We start from the raw sequence: 19,991 nt of genomic DNA, 5'->3' as shown, positions 1-19,991 counted from the left end.
TGAATGAATGAATAAAGGAATCATTTATATAGCACTTTATTGTGCATATCTGTACACCCAAAGCGCTTTACAATCATCAACCACCAGCAGTGTGTTGCATCAACTTCATAATGTTCACCTAAAATACTTTTTTTCCCCTTCACATTTAACAGAACTGTTGTAATACACGACTGGCCTATATTTGAACGTGTTGTCTGAGAATATCTCACAGATGGTTCTCTGAGAGTACGCGCTTGTCTGGTGTTCCTCGTCTGAGCGCTAGATGGCGCAGGTGTTCCATGTTCAGCAGGTGATCGTGTTCGTCTGTGCTGAGATATAATACAACCGCACTAACCCACGTTACAGAGCTACCGTGTTTACAGCAGTACAGAGACCAAGGCGCATCCACGACTTTTGTGTTGTTGTTGTTGTTGTTGTTTACAGTATGTTGAGGAGCGTGTCAGAATAACGCGGGAAGAGCGTGGTGCGCATGCGCCGCCTTCACATGACCATCACCGCGCCCCGTACGTCAGATCCGAGGAGGACACGGTTCAGGTCAGAGGAGCACCGAGGAACGGATACGCGCGCGTTACCGGAATAATCCCGCGAGTCATAGCCTCAGAAGATCCGGGTCCGCGTCTCCGAGGGTCTGACGTCATGCTCCGGTAGGATCTGGATTATTGATGAGGATGAAGATGGAGGATCTGCCGGACTTCAGAGACGTGGAGAACAAACTGGGTCGGAAAGTTCCGGAGAGTTTGATTCGTTCATTCGCGGGCGATCCGTTCAGAGGCTCGGAAACCCGCGAGCGAACCGATGATCTACAGACGCTCCACAACAAAATCAGCTTCCTGCGGCAACAGATGGTGAGTGGCGCGGTCAAAAGAGTCGTTTAGACCGATCCAAAAGAGTCGCGTGGACCTATCCAAAAGAGTCGTTTAGCCCTATCCAAAAGAATCGCGTAGACCGTTCCAAAAGAGTCGCGTAGACCGATCCAAAAGAGTCGCGTGGACCGATCCAAAAGAGTCGCGTGGACCGATCCAAAAGAGTCACGTAGACCGATCCAAAAAAATCGCTTAGACGGATCCAGAGACTCGTTCCGTTTATTTCGCTCGGTTTGCTCTGTTTAAACTTGATAAGCGCGTTCAGTATCATCACCAGAGAGTCGCGTGGACCTATCCAAAAGAGTTTTAGACCGACCCAAAAAAAACACTCGCACCTACCCAAAAAAAACATTCGTATAGCCCGATCCAAAAGAGTCGCGTAGACCGATCCAAAAGAGTCGCGTGGACGGATCCAGAGACTCGTTCCGTTTATTTCGCTCGGTTTGCTCTGTTTAAACTTGATAAGCGCGTTCAGTATCATCACCAGACATTCATAACGCATTTCTGTCTGTCTGTAATCACAAAGTACATCTGTATAATAATGAGTTGAGTCTTTGAAGTCTGGTTTATGACTGACCTCACGGGTGAATGGGTTCACACTCACGCGGTCAGCAGAGGTCAGACACCCTGGAAGTGACCCGAAGGCGATGATCTGCTGGTCTGGGGTTGTGTGTTCTGCGGTGGTTTACATTGATTCTGAGGTGTTCCTCGGGTCTAGGCTGGTTCTAGTTTGTCTGAGGACTGGTTCAGAGATTAACGGAGGAACAGATGGTCAGAGCTCACAAACACTGACCCCACAGCAGCTCCTTCATGAGCAGGTCTGATGCACAGCTGTTCTCTGGCCAGCAGGGGAAACTCATTCTGATCGAAACAGTTTCAACAGGATGAAGATGTTTTCTTCTCTTGTTGAAATATCTATCTTCTTCTTCTTCTTCTTCTTCTTCTTCTTCTTCTTCTTCTTCTTCTCATTCTGCCTTTTAGAAGCAACTTCGGAAGATTACTCTCAGGCTTCCTCGAAGACAACTGAAAGTACAAAGTTAAATGAACACAGATGTTACTCTTAATTGCATGTCTTCAGTCAGTCGGGTAAAGAGTTCAATGTGCAGAGGATGCTGGAAACGTAAGAAATGGCAGGAGCTGGAGGATTTACTCAGTTTTAATGTGTCAGAACACAAGAGACTCAGTGAACAATCATCACAAAACAAAAAACCCGTAGATCTTGACCACACACCTGGTTAAGAGAGGGTTCTGTCTTCAGTCCTGGTGGGAGTCACTGCAGTACTAAATAAAAACAGGGATGCAGTTAGTATGATCTCTCCTTATTTTGATTTATTCACATTTGCACAGATTCTGCAAGGCGTGTCACAAACCTTTGCAATGCACACAAATATACAGTTATTATATTTAATATTCTATAATTTATTTACAGATTATTCATATGTAAACTAACATTTTTTCTTAAAGATTAATCACGACAACACTAATAATTTTAGTACTTAAACTTATTCAGATAGTTACACATACAAAAAAATAATAAGAAGAAGAACTTTTTGTATGTGATTAATCACGACAGCACTAATAATTTTAGTACTTAAACTTATTCAGATAGTTGTCAAAGCAATATTTTTCATCATTACTTTTTGATCTGGCCAGTTAATGTTTTGCACACAGACACATTTATCTGACCGCCGTGAGAGACTGGAGGGACATACCCATGCAGTCCTAACCACACAGACACAACCACCAGACACACTTAACAGAACACACATATATACTACAGCCACAATATAGCAGAACTACATTTATCTGGCCGTGAGCTGAGTGCTGGTGAGTCTTTTCTCTTCTTCTCTCCTTCCTCTCACCTTTGCTCTCTCTCTCTCTCTCCTCTCTCTACAACCACACACTACTGCTCTGTTTTCCGGTGCCGACTGAGTGTGAGTGGACGGGTGCAGTGCTCGTGGTCTTTTTCTTTTGTTCTTTCCACCTTTGCTGCTCTGTTTTTTTTATTTGTGCAAGGTTTTAGTTGTTCTAAGTTTACTCCTCTCGGGCCGCGTGTCTCCCGTTCGCGAGAGCATGTCGGCCCCCACGCCAGCAGGTGTTGGGTTCGCTCACCCGGCGGCACGCAGTGAAGGTGGCGGCCGCGGTGAGTGTGGGAGGCGTGCTGCCTTTGGCCATAGGGAATGCCGTGGGGCATGAGAGCGTGTTGTCGGCCTTTAGGATGAACAGTGCGGTACTGGTTTTTCTTGACTCGATTGATAAAGCCAATGAGTTGGTAGAACAGGGGGATAGTTTTGTTGACAATGAACTTGTCCCCGTTCTTCCCCTTGCGTTACCAGCCAAGCGAGTCCACTTTATCCAATGTCCGACCTTTCATGAGTGATGACATTCTGAGTCAAGCGCTGTCGCGGTATGGCAAATTAGTGTCCCCTGAATAAAGAAGATCTCTATCAGTAGCGATGTCGCCTTTGTTAAAACATGTGGTTTCTTTTAGGCGTTTTTGTCTATATGATCGTTAATGATGAGACCTGAACTTGATTTGTCACTTAACTTTCGAGTTGATGATTACGATTATATTGTGTTTGTTACCACTGCTAAAATTAAGTGTTTTGGCTGCGGCCAGCTGGGTCATTTAGTACGAAACTGCCCGGACAAAAATGTTGAAAAATGAGACACCGATTGCAGATGGAATTTTCAGCAAGCATTGAGGCGGCTGTCGCCACCGGTGTTGCCGAGGCGGTGTTGCCGGAGTCGGGCTCTGTTGTGGCGGCGACAGCGGCGGGTTCTCCCGCTGAGGATGTGGCTAGGCCCATCCGCTTCGCGGGCATGAGTACTCGCACTCGGAGTCCACCGTGCGATTTTAGAAGACGATACGGTGGTTTCAGAAAGTTTAGAACTGCCTCAGGGAAACACAATAAGGACACAAAACACGTTTCGGATATGATTTGTGAGACGGATTGCGCTAGTTTGGGTGTTCAAGAGACGGTGTTTAAAGCTCCGTCTGACTCCAGTGCATCTCTTTCACAGAGCGACAGGCTAAAATTAGCAAGAAAAGTGTTGAGGAGGATGTTGAGGAAACAGGCAGTGATGGTGAGTCTTCTGACTCCAGTGCATCTCTTTCACAGAGCGACTTTATTGGGTCGCAGTTATGAGCTCGATGATATTAAATTATTTCTTAGAGCGACTAAAAACAAGAGAGGTGTGCGTGTCCAGGAATATTTTCCAGACCTCAAACAGTTTGTCGATAAAACGAAAAATTTCATGGGCAGGGAGCTGCTTCACTAATAAAGAAGTGTACCGCTAAAGAAAATTGTGCGGAATGTTAACATCGCCCTGGGTAACGAGTGATGGTTAATTTGGGGGGCACGATGACCAACGCTCTTTATTTATATGGGGCTGGTCTTACTTTTCTTCTCCCTACTAATGAGTGAAGTCCATTTAGCTACCTTAAACGTTAATGGCTCTAGAGATGCTCGTAAGAGAGTAATGGTGTACGAAATTATTAAGCAAAAGAAATATTAGTGTTGCTTTTCTGCAAGAAACCCACAGTGACCAAAAAAATGCTGCTGACTGGGGGAGAGAATTTGATGGTGTCTCTGTTTTTGAGCCATAATTCCTCAGTAAGTGGGGGAGTTGCTATTTTATTTAATAGGAATTTCGTTCCTATTTCATATGATGTTGATGAAATTGTTAAAGGAAGGCTCTTAAAAGTCAGAGCATGTTTTGAAAATCATGTGTTTGTTTTTATGTGTGTTTATGCTCCTGCTGCACCTTTGGAAAGAATGTTATTTTTAGATACTTTGTGTTTGTCTTTACAAAACTGCTGTTCTGAGGAATTTTTATTTTTGGGTGGCGATTTTAATTGTACTGAGCTGAACTTGGACAGGAATCACATGGAGCCACATTTGGCCTCACGCAAACGTCTTATACATACTATTAAAAAATATGACTTATGTGATGTTTGGAGATCTTTAAATAAGGATGAAAGGCCAATATACCTGGGCACATTCACGGGATAATGTTTATGTCTTTAGCTAGTTGGACAGGTTTTATTGTTTTAAGTATCATTTTAGTATTTTTAATAGGTGTTACATTACGCCTGTTGGTTTTACGGACCATAGTATGGTGCATTGTATATTTATTGTAAGTACTGTTAAGCCAAAGAGTGCTTACTGGCACTTTAATAACAATTTGTTACAAGATGAGTTTTTTAAAGAATCTTTTAAGTTTTTTTGGGAAGCCCATAGGAAAACAAAGCCTGGTTTTTCCTCTGTGCAACAGTGGTGGGATGTGGGTGCAAAGTTCAAATAAAGCAGTTTACTCAACAATACACTCTCAATGTCACTAAGGAGGTTGACTCGTTCCTTAGATTTTTTTAGAAAAAGAGATAATTGAACTTGAATCTTTAGCTCACTCTACCGGTGACCCTTGTTTTTTAGAAGTTTATTCAAAGAAAAAGGCCCAGATGTCTGACCTACTTGGGTATAAAACACAAGGTGCTTTGGTCCGTTCACGGTTTCAAAATATAGATCAGATGGATGCACCATCTAAATATTTTTTTTAATCTAGAAAAAAGAATGGGCAGAAACGGCTGATCCATGCATTGTGTTCTGAGAATGGAGTGCTTTTATCGGATCCGGCTGAGATTCGGCAGAGAGCAGTCCTTTTTTATCAAGATTTGTATAGGAGTGAACTGAAGTCTGGCATATGCAAGGAGAACAGTTTCCTTGAAAAACCTGCCAAAGGTTGTCAGAAGAGGCCAATGGCGACCTCTCAAAGAGCCTGACCCTGGGTGAGCTTTACAAGGCCCTGCAGAGTATGGAGTCTGGGAGAGCACCTGGAATAGATGGCCTCCCTGTTGACTTCTACAAGACTTTTTGGGTAGAGATGGGTGTAGATCTCCTCGAGGGTGCTCAATGACTGTTTGTCAAAGGGCAGATTGCCGTTGAGCTGCCGAAGAGCAGTAATCACCCTACTCCCAAAAAAAGGGGACCTGACTGACATAAGAAACTGGCGTCCGGTTTCACTCCTCTGCAATGAATATAAACTGGTTATCTAAGGCTTTGGCTAACAGACTGGCTGGGGTTTTTAGATCAGGTCATCCATCCGGATCAAACGTACTGTGTTCCTGGTAGGTCCATTTTTGATAATATTTCTTTTATTTCGTGATATTTTTTATGTTTCTAAATTATTGAATATTAACTGTGGCCTAGTTTTTTTGGACCAAGAAAAGGCTTTTGATAGAGTTGAGCATTCTCTTATTTATGGAGTACTCTATCAGCTTTTGGTTTTTGTGAAAGTTTTTTTGATATGATATTAGAGTACTCTATTGTGATGGTTGAGAGTGTGCTGAAAATAAACGGTGGCTTATGTGCTCCATTCCGAGTCCTTAGGGGAATCAGACAAGGTTGTTCCCTGTCTGGTTATGTTGTATTCTTTTGGCCATTGAGCCTTTGCTTCAACAGATAAGAAGTAAACTATGTGGTTTGTCCTTACCAGTGTGTGATAACAAATTTTATTTGTCAGCATATGCTGATGATATTGTTGTTTTTACTCAACAATCAGAGTGATGTACATGTTTATTTAATCTATTTGAAGATTTTAAACAGTTGTCATCTGCTAAGGTTAACTGGAAAAAAAGTGAAGCAATACTCTTAGGGCAATGGGCCGAGGGGATACCTCATCTTCCTGCTGGGTTGTTTTGGGGAAGAGGGGGCGTAAAATATTTAGGGGTGTTTTTAGGGGATGAAAGTGCCTTACAAAAGAATTGGGAAGGGTTTTTAGGTAAGTTTCAAAGCCGTTTGGACAAATGGCAGTGGTTGTTGCCAAATATGTCTTACAGAGGACGGGCTCTCATTGCTAACAATTTAATAGCCTCCTCACTTTGGCACAGACTGGCATGTGTGGATCCCTCACCACAATTTTTAACGGAAGCTCAAGCTCTTCTGGTAAATTTCTTTTGGGACAAGCTACATTGGACTTCAAAAAGTATTTTGGTTTCTTCCTAAGGAAGAGGGTGGACAAGGACTGATTCATCTACAAAGTAGGTGTGCTGCTTTTCGGTTGCAGTTCGTGAAGAGATTTCTTGATGGACCTGTGCATATTGGTTGGCGTGCTGTTTGTTGCACCATTTTGCGCACTGTGGGAAGCTTTGGACTGGACAAACCTCTGTTTTTAATGAAGACAACCAAATTGGATTTATCAGGACTGCCTGCCTTCTATCAGAGCATCTTTAAAGTGTGGGGTCTTTTTCGAGTTCAAAAGACTGAGAATTTTTCCTCACTCCATTGGTTACTTCAAGAACCCTTAATTTCTGGGGCTCGTCTGGATGTCACCGCTCATTGTAATCTATCTGGGTTTAGTTTCTTTGCTCCAGAAATCTAGAGTGTTTACTTTGGGGCCATTTGTTGGCTTTAACTGGTCCTAATTTTGAAAACTTTGATGTAGCTTCAAAACATTTGGGAATTAGGTCTGATCGGCTATTTTGTCAGTTTTTTGACTAGTTTGAAACTCTGTCTCTAACTGCTGAGGAAAAAAGCCTCTTGGATGATTTCTTCACTGGGGGCCATACCCCCTGACATTGATGACCTTTTCCCCATGTTTAATTGTTCAACCTAATTTTGGTGATTGTACTAGTCTTTTTTTTAAATCATGTGAATCTCTTTCTTTGGATCTCTTGTCATGTGAAGGTAAAAAGTTGTATAAAGTGTGTGTTTTGGTTCTTAATAAGAGTATTCTTGAAACAAAAACTGACACACCATGGCGCTCTGTTCTCAGACTGAGAAATGATGTTAGACCGGAATGGAGATCGTTATATAAGCCACCTTTGTCTAAGAGGGTAGGTGATTTGCAGTGGAGAATTCTTCACGGTGTCATCGCGGTTAATTCTTTCGTGTCTGTGCTGAATCCAGAAGTCAGTCCTGCTTGCCCCTTTTGTACACAAAGGGAGACAATTTTTCATGCGTTCATGTACTGTTCCAGACTGGAACCTTTGTTCACGAAGTTAAGAGAGTTATTTTGGGAGGTTGAGTGAAAGGTTTGATATTGAGACTTTTCATTCTGGGTTTCAAATATTCTCGAGGAAAACGGTTTGTAGCCAGCTTATGAATTTTATTATTGGGCAAGCCAAAATGGCCATCTATGCCAGCAGAAAAAGAAGAATACAGCAAGAATCATGTGATATCAATGTGTGCTTTTCAAGTTTGGTAAAGTCTAGAGTTCTGATAGATTTTTGCTTCTATAAAAGCATGCAAAGCCTTAACATTTTTGAAACAATATGGTGCAGTAATGGAGCTCTTTGTGAGTTATCTGAAGGGAACTTGGTTTTCTTTTTTGTGATGAGTATGATTGTGTATGTGCAATGTGTTGTAATTAATTTTGTTTTTTATTTTTATTTATTATGAGGAGGATGGTGTTTGTTGTGAGATAAGTGAGTGTTATAAAAAGAAAAAAAAAAAAAAAAAAAAAAAGTTAATAAAGCTTTTAAAAAACAATTCTCTCTCTCTCTCTCTCTCTCTCTCTCTCCTCACGCTCTCTCTCTCCTCTCTCCTCTCTCACACACACCACACTCTCTATTCTCCTCTCTCTCACTACTCTCTCTCTCTCCCCTCTCTCGTCAACACACACACACACACACACCACATCCCACTCTCTCCTCTCTCACACACACACACACACACACACACACACACACACACACACACCACACCCACACACACACACACACACATATTATCATCACATCTCTCGCTCTCACACACACACACACACATACACCCACACACACACACCACACACACTCTCTCTCTCTCCTCTCTCTCACACACACACACACACACACAACACACACACACACATACACACTCTCTCTCACACACACACACACGCACTCTCTCTCTCTCTCTCTCTCACACACACACACACACACACACACACAATCGTCACGCTCTCTCCATCTCTCTCTCTCTCTCTCTCTCTCACACACACACACACACACACACACACAACACACACGCACACTCACTCTCTCTCTCTCACACACACACACACACACACACACACACACACACACATACACACACACACACACTCTCTCTCTCTCTCTCTCACACACACACACTCTCTCGGCTGTTGTCGTTCAAGGCAGTAAACCTTTGAACCGTCACATCTTAACAAGCTCCCAGTGTTCATCAGATACTGAAAGTGTGTCAGCATCGATCGCTCTTAAAGGGACAGTTCACTCAAAATGATCGTCCCGTCATCGTTTCTCAGTTCAATCCATACGGACTGCATTTGTGGCACGGTTTGTTTTGTTCACTTGCTGTAACAGCGGAGCTGATGAATCGCTGGACTGTTGCTGTCACACGGCGTGTGTGTTGCCGTGGGGAACTGTGGCAGTATTATGGTCTGTCTCAGGGTTCGTGTTTCAGTCGCTCGTCTTCACGTCTGACATGAATCTGCCTCTTTTATTGGCTTTGTTTGCCTCCGTGAGATGTTTTGCCTGTATTGTGTCACCGACTGCTGCAAAACGAAACCAAGCCGCTTCATCCGAGAGGATCTTGTGTTGAATCACCATAAATGATTCAGTGAGTCGTATTAGTTTGACTCCTTTGAGTCTCCAGTGTTTCATCGCTGTTGCTTCTACGTTTATCATGTTCATCTGTTCCTTTATTGTCTGAGATAATGAGATTTTTATTGAGGAATGAATCTCTGTGGGGCGTTTGGGTTAATTAGACCAACGAGGGATTGTGTTTCCATTAGTGTGTGTGTGTGTGTGTGTGTGTGCTGTACAGTTACACTGTTGACTTAAATGCTTTTAAATGTTCAAGGTTCAGATCAAGTTCAGCTGAATCAACAGCACTTGCCGTTATAAACCACAGAAAATAGTTTCATTTCCTCAGAGAGCCTGTGATTGCATTAATGTACTTAAAGCTGGAAGTGAATGAAAATAGAGAAGGTTTGGAAGCAGAAATGTGTTTGTATCAAAGCACGACTTTGAATTTGTCTGCACAAAAGAGTGCATTATCTGTGCTTTGACGTTAAACAGACCTTATAGTACTGAAACTAGGAGTGTGTGATAATATTGTAGGATTATTGTTGTTTTAACAATGTGCGATTAGACATTATTATCACTGCATGATTCAGTCTATTAAAAAACATTTAGAATGATCACACAAATACAAGAAAAGAAAAAGTATACATTTAACATATATTTAAATATATAAAATCAAAATAACACGAAGAGTGCTGTTTTTACCCAAACTAGGGTTGGAAAATTTCCAGTAAATTTCTGAAACATTCCAGGATTTTTTTTGGGAATATTCTAGGGATTTTTGGAAAGTTTCTGGAAATTCACAGAAAATGAAGAATATCAAACACTTTCAGAGTCAACATCTCAGCAATAACACACTCAGCAAAATATCATCTAATCACCGTTACCATAAAATCACAGAAAATATTGAGATGTAATTTGTTGTCAGTATTGCAGACCCTTAATTGAAACCATAATTAAAACTCTATCTTAACATATATTTAAAGAAATAGTACTTTTATTCATTAAGAGATAAATTCAATTCATCAAAAGTGACAGAAAAGACATTTATAGTGTGACATAAATAAATACTGTTCTTTAAAACTTTCTATTCATTTGTGAATCCTAAAAGATTAAATGTATCACGTTTTCCACAAAAATATTGTGCAGCACAACTGTTTTCAACATTGATAATAATCAGAAATGTTTCTTGAGCAGCAAATCATCATATTAGAATGATTTCTGAAGATCATGTGACACTGAAGACTGGAGTAATGATGCTGAAAATACAGCTGCGCATCACAGAAATAAATTACAGTTTAACAGATATTCACACAGAAAACAGCTGTTTTACATTCTAATAATATTTATGTATTTTATGTCAGAAGTTTTGTGGATAGAGCTGGTGTAGTGTTTCTGACGTGTCTCTCGATCGCAGGCTCATCTGCGCTCCATCGACGTCAAACTGATGCATCAGCTGCTGTCCATCAACGAGGGCATCGAGTCGATCCGCTGGGTGCTGGAGGAGCGAGGGGGCGGGGCCAGCCACGAGGGCAGCGTGACGGACAGCTTGTGCAGCCTATCAGACAGCGCGGAGTCTGAGCGCGGCTCCTGCAGCGACGGGCTGGACGGGATCTCTCTGGGCAGTTATCTGGACACGCTCGGGGACGAGGAGCTCGACCGCCGGTCGCCCGCTAGCCTCTCGGACGGCTTCAGACCCCCCGCGGAGCAGGAGACGCTCGGCAAGCCTCCGCTGCGGCCTCGCAGGGAAACCGATGAGTACTACTGCTTCTGACGCCGATCCACATGGACTCTCACCCATCGCTTTGAGAAATTCTTATTGTTAATCGGCTGTGACTGAATCAGCCCACACTTCTTGTTCTAAAGTTGTTTTTCTGTAAGTTATAGATGTTTGGGTTTGACTTTCTAAACGTTTCTTAAAGAGGTCATCGGATGCCCATTTTCCACAAGTTGATATGATTCTTTAGGGTCTTCATGAAAAGTCTGTAACATACATTGGTTCCTCAATGGAAGTGTAAAACAACTCCCTCTCAGCCGTTTTGGTGCATGTCCCTTTAAATGCTAATGAGCTCTGCTGACCCCACCCCTCTCTTTCTGGAGAAATGATTTAACTAGATTAAAAAAACAACATAACACTGGGTGTATCTTTATCATTATAGTGTGGTTGTGTACACACACGGCAAACACACATTTCAGTTCAAACAGCTTGTGAAAGTGCATGTCATGTCCGATGACCCCTTTAAGAGAAACACCTGACCGGTCCTTGAACCTGATGGTCACCGAGAGAATCTGCTCCAGCCTTTGTCTGAGATGTTTGTTCCAGGCGAGAGAATCCGGCTCTAGTTGATGGATTGGCTGCGTTCACACTCATTCAGTCCGGTTTGAATGCAGTTCAGTTCAGTTCAGTTCAGTGTGGAAGAACGTGAGGTCCAGGAGTATCTCCAGCAACACATTCTAATGAAATAACAGAGTTATATCTGCGGGTCTTAAAACATATCAACTGACGTTTTCACAAATTAAGTCATAAAGGGTCTTAAATCAGAAAGTATTACATTCATAAAGGCATGGCATTAAATGTTGCATGCACTAGAAAACAAACAAAACAAATCTCTTCCTCATTGTTTTTGTCTTGTTTCCAGTACAAATATCTAAACGTCTAAATCAAGATACATGAGATACAAAATGCTCGTATGAGATCTTGTTTTCTGAGAAACTGAGGCTACGTCTTCATTCATTCCGGATACGGTGATTTCATTTTAAAACACTAGTGTTTCCAAGCGTTTTCCTAAAGTTTCTCATCCACATAGAAACATCAGAAAACGTTAAAATCAGTTTCCTGCGTAAACAACAAAAACACTGAGCAAGGGCTTGTTTTGTTTTTCTTTATAAAAGTAAAAGAGCAGAGCTATTCAAGCCTTAAGCTTCATTATTTATTTATTTTGTAAAATGATTTAAAAAAGAATTGGATTTTCAAACTTTGAAGCATTTCAGAAGTCTTAAGTAAAACCTTTAAAACCTTTAGTGCTCCTGTAGCTCAAGTGGTAGAGCATTGTGTTACCAAGCGCAAGGTTGTGGGTTCGATTCCCCGGGAACACATGATAGCCTGAATGCACTGTAAGTCGCTTTGGATAAAAGCGTCTGCTAAATGCATAAATTTAATTTTTAATTTAAATTTTAAAAGTCTTAAGCTGTGGTTCACAGCTGCAGGAAACAAGGGACTTGACCCCTGACCGCTGTGTTATTATTGAGCTGATGTGATTCACAGTCGCTGTGTGTCCAGAGCTTCTGCGTTGAAGTGCAGTTCCTGCTCATGCCAAAGCTAGCGAGCGACTCTTGAACTGTTGCGGGACTCGTTCAGGTGTGACTCTTCGCTGCAGGAACCAGGTCTGTGGCGTGTTCACACACGGGGAGATCTGTAATGTCACAGCAGCGTGTTGTTATTGTGTGTCGCTGCTGAAGCCCACTGTTTGAAATCTAGTTTGTGCTGCTATTCCATTCGTTTCTTGTGTGTGTGCTTGATTGATCGAATACTCCTAATTTATGATGTTCATTTTCAACTTTGTTTTTGGGGAAATTACTTTGTTTTGTCTGTCTGTGTTTTTTTGAAGCACGTAAAGTCTTTTAATGAAATGTTTTAATGTACAGTTAAACTGCATAATTAAAGTTGGAAATGAGCTTCGCTTTTACGCTTCGTGACGCTGAACAATAAATGAATGATGACTGGGGTCACAGAAACAGGATCAAGGTGCCAGAAATCTAACTGGAAGTGTGGTGATGGCAGTCTTGATCAGATAAACGAACAGCGCTCGGTTCATCCGTGACTCACTGCACAAGAGTCGAGTTCATCACAGTCTGCATGAGTCCATCTAGCCCACGCTAACAGAGATACAGATACAGACAGATTACACGGCTCATAACCTGACCAGAACCCTGAAGAAGCTTGAAGGTGTCCAGTGTGGAGCAGTCTGAAGGTGAAGATTTAAATGTTGTGCAGTCTGTTACAAAAACACATAGCATGCTAATTACATTTACAGTTTTTTTGTTTGTTTGTTTTTGTTTCAACTGCTTACACACTTTCGAAACTTTGACACTTTTTTATCTTCAAAACTTTACACACAGACATCCAAGAATTGCACACAACATTCCTCACATCTTCAGCAAAATGAAGCACTGCATTCAGCATATCACAAACACATCTCAAAAGGAAACATTTGGAAACACCTTTGCCAAAATATTAATTCCTGTTAGATTTTTGTCTTACATAGAGAATTGAGTGTTTTGAAAAAAGTGTTGTGTGAAAGTCAAAGTCTGAGAATTAGTGTGTGGTTTTGTAGATCTGGTGTGTGCTTCTGCTGTTGAGCGTCAGCTTTCAGAAACTGATTGTGTGTGTGAGCAGATGAGAGAGAAAAAAACCTAACTCTTTGTTGACATGCCTTAACATTGCTTCATGTTGTTAGTGTGTTTTATCTTGTTGCTAACATGAGTTAACACATTATTAGCATGTTTTAGCACATTGCTATCCTGTATTATGCACAATTCTATCGTGTTTTAGCATGTTGCTAAAATGTTACTGGCATTTTAGCACAGTGCTAACACGTTTTAGCACACCGCTAGCCTGTTTTTGTGTGTTGCTAGCATGTTTTAACACAATCCTAAAATGTATATTGGATAGCCATGCTAAAAAAAGACACATCATAACATTTGTAGTGGTTTTACTGTGAACTGTAATGAGCCTGTGGGTCTCTATACTGGTCATGGATCACCTTCTGTTGGTGGTGTGTTGAAACCAATAAATACTAGTGGAATATTTCCCCCGAACACACCAGAGAGACCTGTTTGTAATGGTTTCAGTAGTTGGAAGTGTATGTTTTGTAATGTGTGTGATGGTGTTTGCGGTGGAAACCACCAGAAGCTTCTGTGATGGCTGTATTGCTGGAGTGATGGTGTGAAATAAAAAAAAAAAAAAAAGACCTTTCTTTCTAAAGGGACTGATTTAGAAGAGACCAAACTAAAGTGTTGTAAGAGTCAGAGACAGAACGAGTGTGTGCTGCATTCATTTCAGCAGTCCTGCAATCAAACTGCTTTCAAAGGTTTGCTCTGAACTTCCATCAAGAAACTATGGGAATGATTTCAAGAAAATGCTTCTGTGCTCTCAAATTTTGCATATGAACACACATGATTATGATAATGATGATGAGATGCGTATTATACAAGCTGCTTTGCATCGCTCTGCTGTGCATTTCTCTCTCTGTCGGCACAAACACACGAGCTGCTTTGAAAATCAGATGCCTTCAGATATCAGAAGAACACGACACTCAGATCTGTGACGCTCATCATGAAGCTGAATCTGTGAAGATCATCTGGAAGCTTCTCTCTTCAAACATGTTGAACTGGATCTGAATCAGTGAGACACACTCTCTCTCTCACACACACACACACACTATGAGAGCTTCACATCATAGATTGGCTTTGTCTGACACTTCAGACAGCTTTTGGAGTGAATGACACAGCAGCCGCCGCTCCGCAGCAAACACTGGATGAAGAGCAACGATCTGCTTCTGCTTCATCTCACAGACAATCACCCTCATGATACTATCATCACCATTATATCTAAGCACTAAATCTGTGTGTGTGTGTGTGTGTGTGTGAGAGAGAGAGAGAGAGAGAGAGAAAGAGTGTGTGATCTTTTCATTTGGAAAGTGTATCTCTTCTCAGGATGAGGTGACAGTGTTGCATGTTATAGCAGGTACTTATATACATCTAAAACTGCTACAGAACTGAAGTGCTTTCTTTTCTCCTGTAACAGTTATGAGTGTAAACATAATGAAATACTGATGAATCATGACACATAGTAACTGAATTATGCCTCGTCTTCAATTACGAAATCAGAAAGATCAAACTTCTCACAGCAGAACAGGAAGTGCATAAACAATAGATTCTGACTGAACTGAATTAAATGTATATCAGCACTGAATCCATCGCATATTTGAATCATTTCATCTTTCGTTTTGTGAGCCCCCGCAGAGTTCAGCTATATCACGTGTTTAAACTCGAGTGTGTGTGTGTGTGTGTTCAGGTGTAACAGCAGCGTTAGCCAATCAGAGCGCCCGATCGTATCTGTGCTAATGTGTCATCGCTGACCTTTGACCTCATGCTTGAGATTCTCAAACCAGAGAACGTAGACGAGACTCGGACAGAAAACATGCAGCGAGAGAGCAGAGGAAGATCAGCTCCATCTCATGCAAGCGGTCAGCGGCCGGTGCTGTGCTGCCTCAGACGACTGTTTGACAAACGACTGATCGAGAAAAACCAGTTCAGCGACGCTGTCAGATTAACCAGCGCATTCATATTCTAATGTGAAGCTGGTTTCAGATCAACACTCGGAGGTTCTTCAGTAAACACGCCTCGTCCAGATCCTCTCAAACACAGAAAGCAGGCGGGTCACGCGAGCGGCGGGATCCCAGGGCCCAGCCGGTGAACGGGTCGGTGTGGACTGTGATTATACGCCTGGACCGAGCCAAACATTCATCTGCGGCTCTGCTGAAGGACATGAGACGAGTCCAGACCTGTGTGCTGCCTCTTTATTCCACCAGCTGCTAAACAAACATGAGAGAAAGCTAGCACTGTTAACAAAAGAGCAGAAAAACAAGTCGCGGCGCCCTGCAGTGCATCATGGGTAATCTGTGTGCTGACACAGGAGCATTCAGAGCTTCTGAACACCAGTGACGTGTGTGATTATAACAGCCTCCAGGCGAACAGTCCCTCAGTTTCATTCCTGTCAGAGATTAGCGAAGATTCAGGTTATATTACGACTTACTGCCTCCACTCAGTCCAAACAGAAATCATTTAATATAGAGTTTATTATGATTGTTTAGTATGGATTTGAATGAAATAGCTAATACAGAGCGATATATAGGGAAAGATAAAGCATAAATATGTGCTTAGCATGCTTTATGTGATTTAATGTAAAGTTGGGAACTGTTTAATCTGTAGTCATGTAATGTGTCGTGTAAGTTATCAGATATGTATATATATATTGATGTTGAATACTTCAAGTGATGGTAGTTTTCTTGATGGAGTATTGAACGCTTCCAGCTCTTCTTCAGGCCGAAGGGATCGGTAGATTATAAGCAGAAGCTCTCGCCTTCTTCAAGCTGTTCAAGTAGTAATGAGTTTTAATTAACTCTTAGAAGAATCAAGACGCTACTTTATGACCTAATACTACAGAAGCCTCGTTCCACTACCAAATAAATCAATGAATAAATAAATAAATACCATTTATCTCACAATTCACAGGATAAAAAAAAAAAAAAAAAAAAACACATTTTTTTAACCAAAAAAATTTAAACACAAAAAAAAAATGAAAAAATAAAATTAATAAAAATCTTAGATAAAATATATAAAAACAGAATTAATAGCATCTTTTTACCAAAAAAAAAAAAAACAAACAAACAAAAAAAAAAAAACACCCTGAGATACGAGACTCTCTTTGTTATGTCTCTGTTCTTCATATAAAGGGTTTTCTCTATAATACAGCCTGACTTCCTCGCTGGTGAAGGACACACTCGCAGCACATCATCTGTCTGAGGTCTAATAAACAGGATTCAAAACACATCAGAGAGGTTTTGTCAAACTTTATTTACTGAAAATCCAGATGTTGTGAACAGGCCTGCAGAGTGACAGGATTAACTAGAAAACAGCTGGTCAGTGTTATGAGTGAGTGAGAGTTCAAACACGGGGAAACGTGACGCTACAGACGCTCAAACCAAACCAAGCAGAGAAAACAATACGCGTGCTTGCTTTAACTACATCGTGTGTGCGTGTGTGTGTGTTTTCAATACAGTCGTCATGCCGATGGAGGCTCCGCCCCTTCAGCGCTTCTTAGGGGGCGTGGCCGTTCTGGGCGGAGTCACGGGTCGGCCGGAGTTCATCCCGCCGTACTGATACTTCGCCTTCTTCTCCGACGGCTTCAGGATCTGAGATAACAATACGAGTACAGACGGTGGCATTTCAGTAACGAGAGCGGTCTTAACTCGTGTCAAAATGCAAAAATCATAATAATGGTGCAAAGAACAAGCATCATTTATTTGATGCATTATAGCATATCTGTGTCCCTGCAGCACAGAAGCAGTCATCAGTAGCACAGGTATATTTGTAGCAATAGACAACAATACATTGTATGAGTCACAATTATACATTTCTCTTTTATGACAAAAATCATTAGGATCATGTGTGTGTGAGATCATGTTCCATGAAGATATTTAGTAAATTTCCGATTGTAAATATATCAAAACTTAATTTTTGATTAGTAATATGCATTGCTAAGAACTTCATTTGAACAACTTTAAAGATGATTTTCTCAATATTTAGATTTTTTTGCTCCCTCAGATTCCAGATTTTCAAATAGTTGTATCTCAGACAAATATTGTCCTCCTAACAAACCACACATCAATGGAGAGATTATTTATTCAGCTTTCGGATGATGTATAGTGTATCTGACTGGTTTTGTGGTCTAGGGTCACAGTTATTGTTTTAGGGTTGAGGTTGTGTGTTTGGGACGGGTTGTGTTAGATCATGTGACCTGGAAGGAGCACATCAGGGTCTCGTCGACGCTCATCATTCCTCCAGCGTTGTCGAACTCTCCGCAGTAATTCGGTGCCGAGAACAACGTGACCAGCTGCCGCTTGGCGAAGAACTCGTAACCGTCCTCAACCACCTGCGAAACACCAGCAGACCCGTCCTAAACCAGTCCAACAATCTCCTCTTTAGTGTTAAACTGAGCAACAACTGCTAAAAGAGCGCTCTTCCCTCGCTTCATGTGTGACTCAGACACAAATGGAAGAGAAGTGACTTTTCTTACTTCATGCACAAAAAGAGCAAAACTTTGACAATTTGATTTCTTGAGGAGTTGATATTTTATAATTGTGAATTTATAATCTCAAAATTAGGCAAAAAAGTGAAACTGAGTGGCTAATGATCCTATAAGTGCTGCTCTGCTGCCATCTGCTGGTGACATCTGATGTCTGTAGTTATTTGACACCAGGGTTTGTTTGTGCAGGTGTGACTTCTGGAAACCCTGAAACCTGGCTGCAAAAACACCAATTAAACATTTGCATTTCATCAAATTTCATCATCATTCAAAGAACATGCTTGATACAATAGCTTTGGTGACACTGTGAACGTTTGATGAACGAAGTCAACGGAAGTGTGTGGTATAGTTTGTGTAAGATGTAATCCTCAGTGAATGTCACCTGATGCGCGCGGCAGATGAGATCCAGATCGTGCCGGTTCAGGAATTTACTGACCACATCTGCTCCGAAGGTGAAGGACACGCCGCGATCGTTCTCTCCCCAGCCCTGAACATCTTTATCAGGATCTGACCACAGCAGATCACACAGCAGCCCTGGAGCACACACACACACACACACACACACACACACACACACACACACACACACACACACACACACACACACACACACACACACACACACGTGCGCGCGCACACACACACACGCCCCAACAGAATAGTGGACCTTATAGTGAAAGACGTATCACTTTCAGTAAGAATATACAAATATTGTCCTCTATCACAGAGCTTCCCAAACTTTTCCATTCCACGACCCACATAGACAAGTATAATCTATTCCACGACTCACCAAAATATTTAAGATAAAAAAAAAAAAAAATGACATTACTTTAAGCCTAATCTTAATTAAAAGTTTGATATGACAGAAATTAAGTATTTAAGAAAAATAACCATTTTATTTAAGTGTACAAATATTTAAGTTTTAATTTCTTTGTTTACAGATGTTAAAATATGAAACGTCCATAAAAACGTGAAACAGGCTCACTCCAGTGAACTGTGATCTGCGCTGAGTGTTGTTAAACTCAGCGCGGGGTTCAGCGCAGAAAATGCATTCATGGTCCTTCCGTGTGTGTGTGTGTGTGAAACGAGATGACAAATTTATTTAAATCAGTGCACAATCCAACACTTTTTTAGGAAAGCATAAGAAGTAAAGCAGAACTATCTAAAACAGTTTGGAGATTAAAATAATTGTGAAATATGTAAAAATAATAAACAGATGCGTCTCATTTTAAATAAACACTAAACAAATTAGATGTCAAATTTACTTCAGTCAGAAATTTACTTTTGTAATGGTTAAATAAATGGTCAGCAATATCTTCAAAAGATTTTTGAACTTTGGTACATTTTTTCTCTATATAGAGATGATATGTCAAGGAAATATTGCGAAATTTTGTACATTTTATGTGGAAATGTTTAAATATTGTAGTGTTACAGTTAACCCTGTGTTTATGCCCTGCTCACCCCGTACATGTGAAATGCTTTTTCCCGAACGAAAACAGTGCAGTTCAAACAGACGATAGAAATGAATGAACATAGCCTACCTGAAACCATTTCCGTAACATTTGAATTTTCTGGTGTATGCAATCTCATGCAGAATACAGCGCATTGAAGTGAGCGAGTCTTTTCTCATTTTCTCACTTTTCTCAGCGGACCGATTGAATCTTTTAATAATGACGTTGCTCTGAGACCCTCACTGTAATTACAACTCGTG

The 19,991-nt window shown here is 41.2% G+C and overlaps 2 protein-coding genes across 3 annotated transcripts in view; one reads left to right on the top strand and one right to left on the bottom strand.

Annotated features, from left to right (window-relative positions):
- The first annotated feature begins 501 nt into the window (after positions 1–501).
- Positions 502–14,330, top strand: LOC109061450 (leucine rich adaptor protein 1-like). Of its 2 annotated transcripts, XM_042728860.1 has the most exons (3): positions 502–845; positions 10,829–11,230; positions 11,308–14,330. In XM_042728860.1, the coding sequence occupies exons 1-2, from the start codon at positions 663–665 to the stop codon at positions 11,183–11,185; spliced, it is 540 nt and encodes a 179-aa protein (XP_042584794.1). In that variant the 5' UTR covers positions 502–662; the 3' UTR covers positions 11,186–11,230; positions 11,308–14,330. The 2 variants fall into 2 exon arrangements, with proteins under 2 accessions (XP_042584794.1, XP_042584793.1); XM_042728859.1 differs by having other exon boundaries at positions 10,829–14,329.
- Positions 14,331–17,030: 2,700 nt separating this feature from the next.
- Positions 17,031–19,991, bottom strand: part of LOC109061449 (serine/threonine-protein phosphatase PP1-beta catalytic subunit) — an 18,519-nt gene continuing 15,558 nt past the window's right edge. The window contains exons 6-8 of the mRNA XM_042728856.1: positions 18,663–18,814; positions 17,993–18,127; positions 17,031–17,387 (exon numbers count right to left, since the gene is read on the bottom strand). Coding sequence (XP_042584790.1) covers positions 17,283–17,387; positions 17,993–18,127; positions 18,663–18,814 — 392 coding nt within the window. The 3' untranslated portion in view covers positions 17,031–17,282. The remainder of the gene's footprint in view (positions 17,388–17,992; positions 18,128–18,662; positions 18,815–19,991) is intronic.

This window comes from Cyprinus carpio, chromosome B7 (genome assembly GCF_018340385.1).
Source record: "Cyprinus carpio isolate SPL01 chromosome B7, ASM1834038v1, whole genome shotgun sequence".
NCBI lineage: Eukaryota > Metazoa > Chordata > Actinopteri > Cypriniformes > Cyprinidae > Cyprinus > Cyprinus carpio.
The sequence above is the reverse complement of the archived record's forward strand: the minus strand, read 5'-3'. Positions and strand labels throughout refer to the sequence as shown.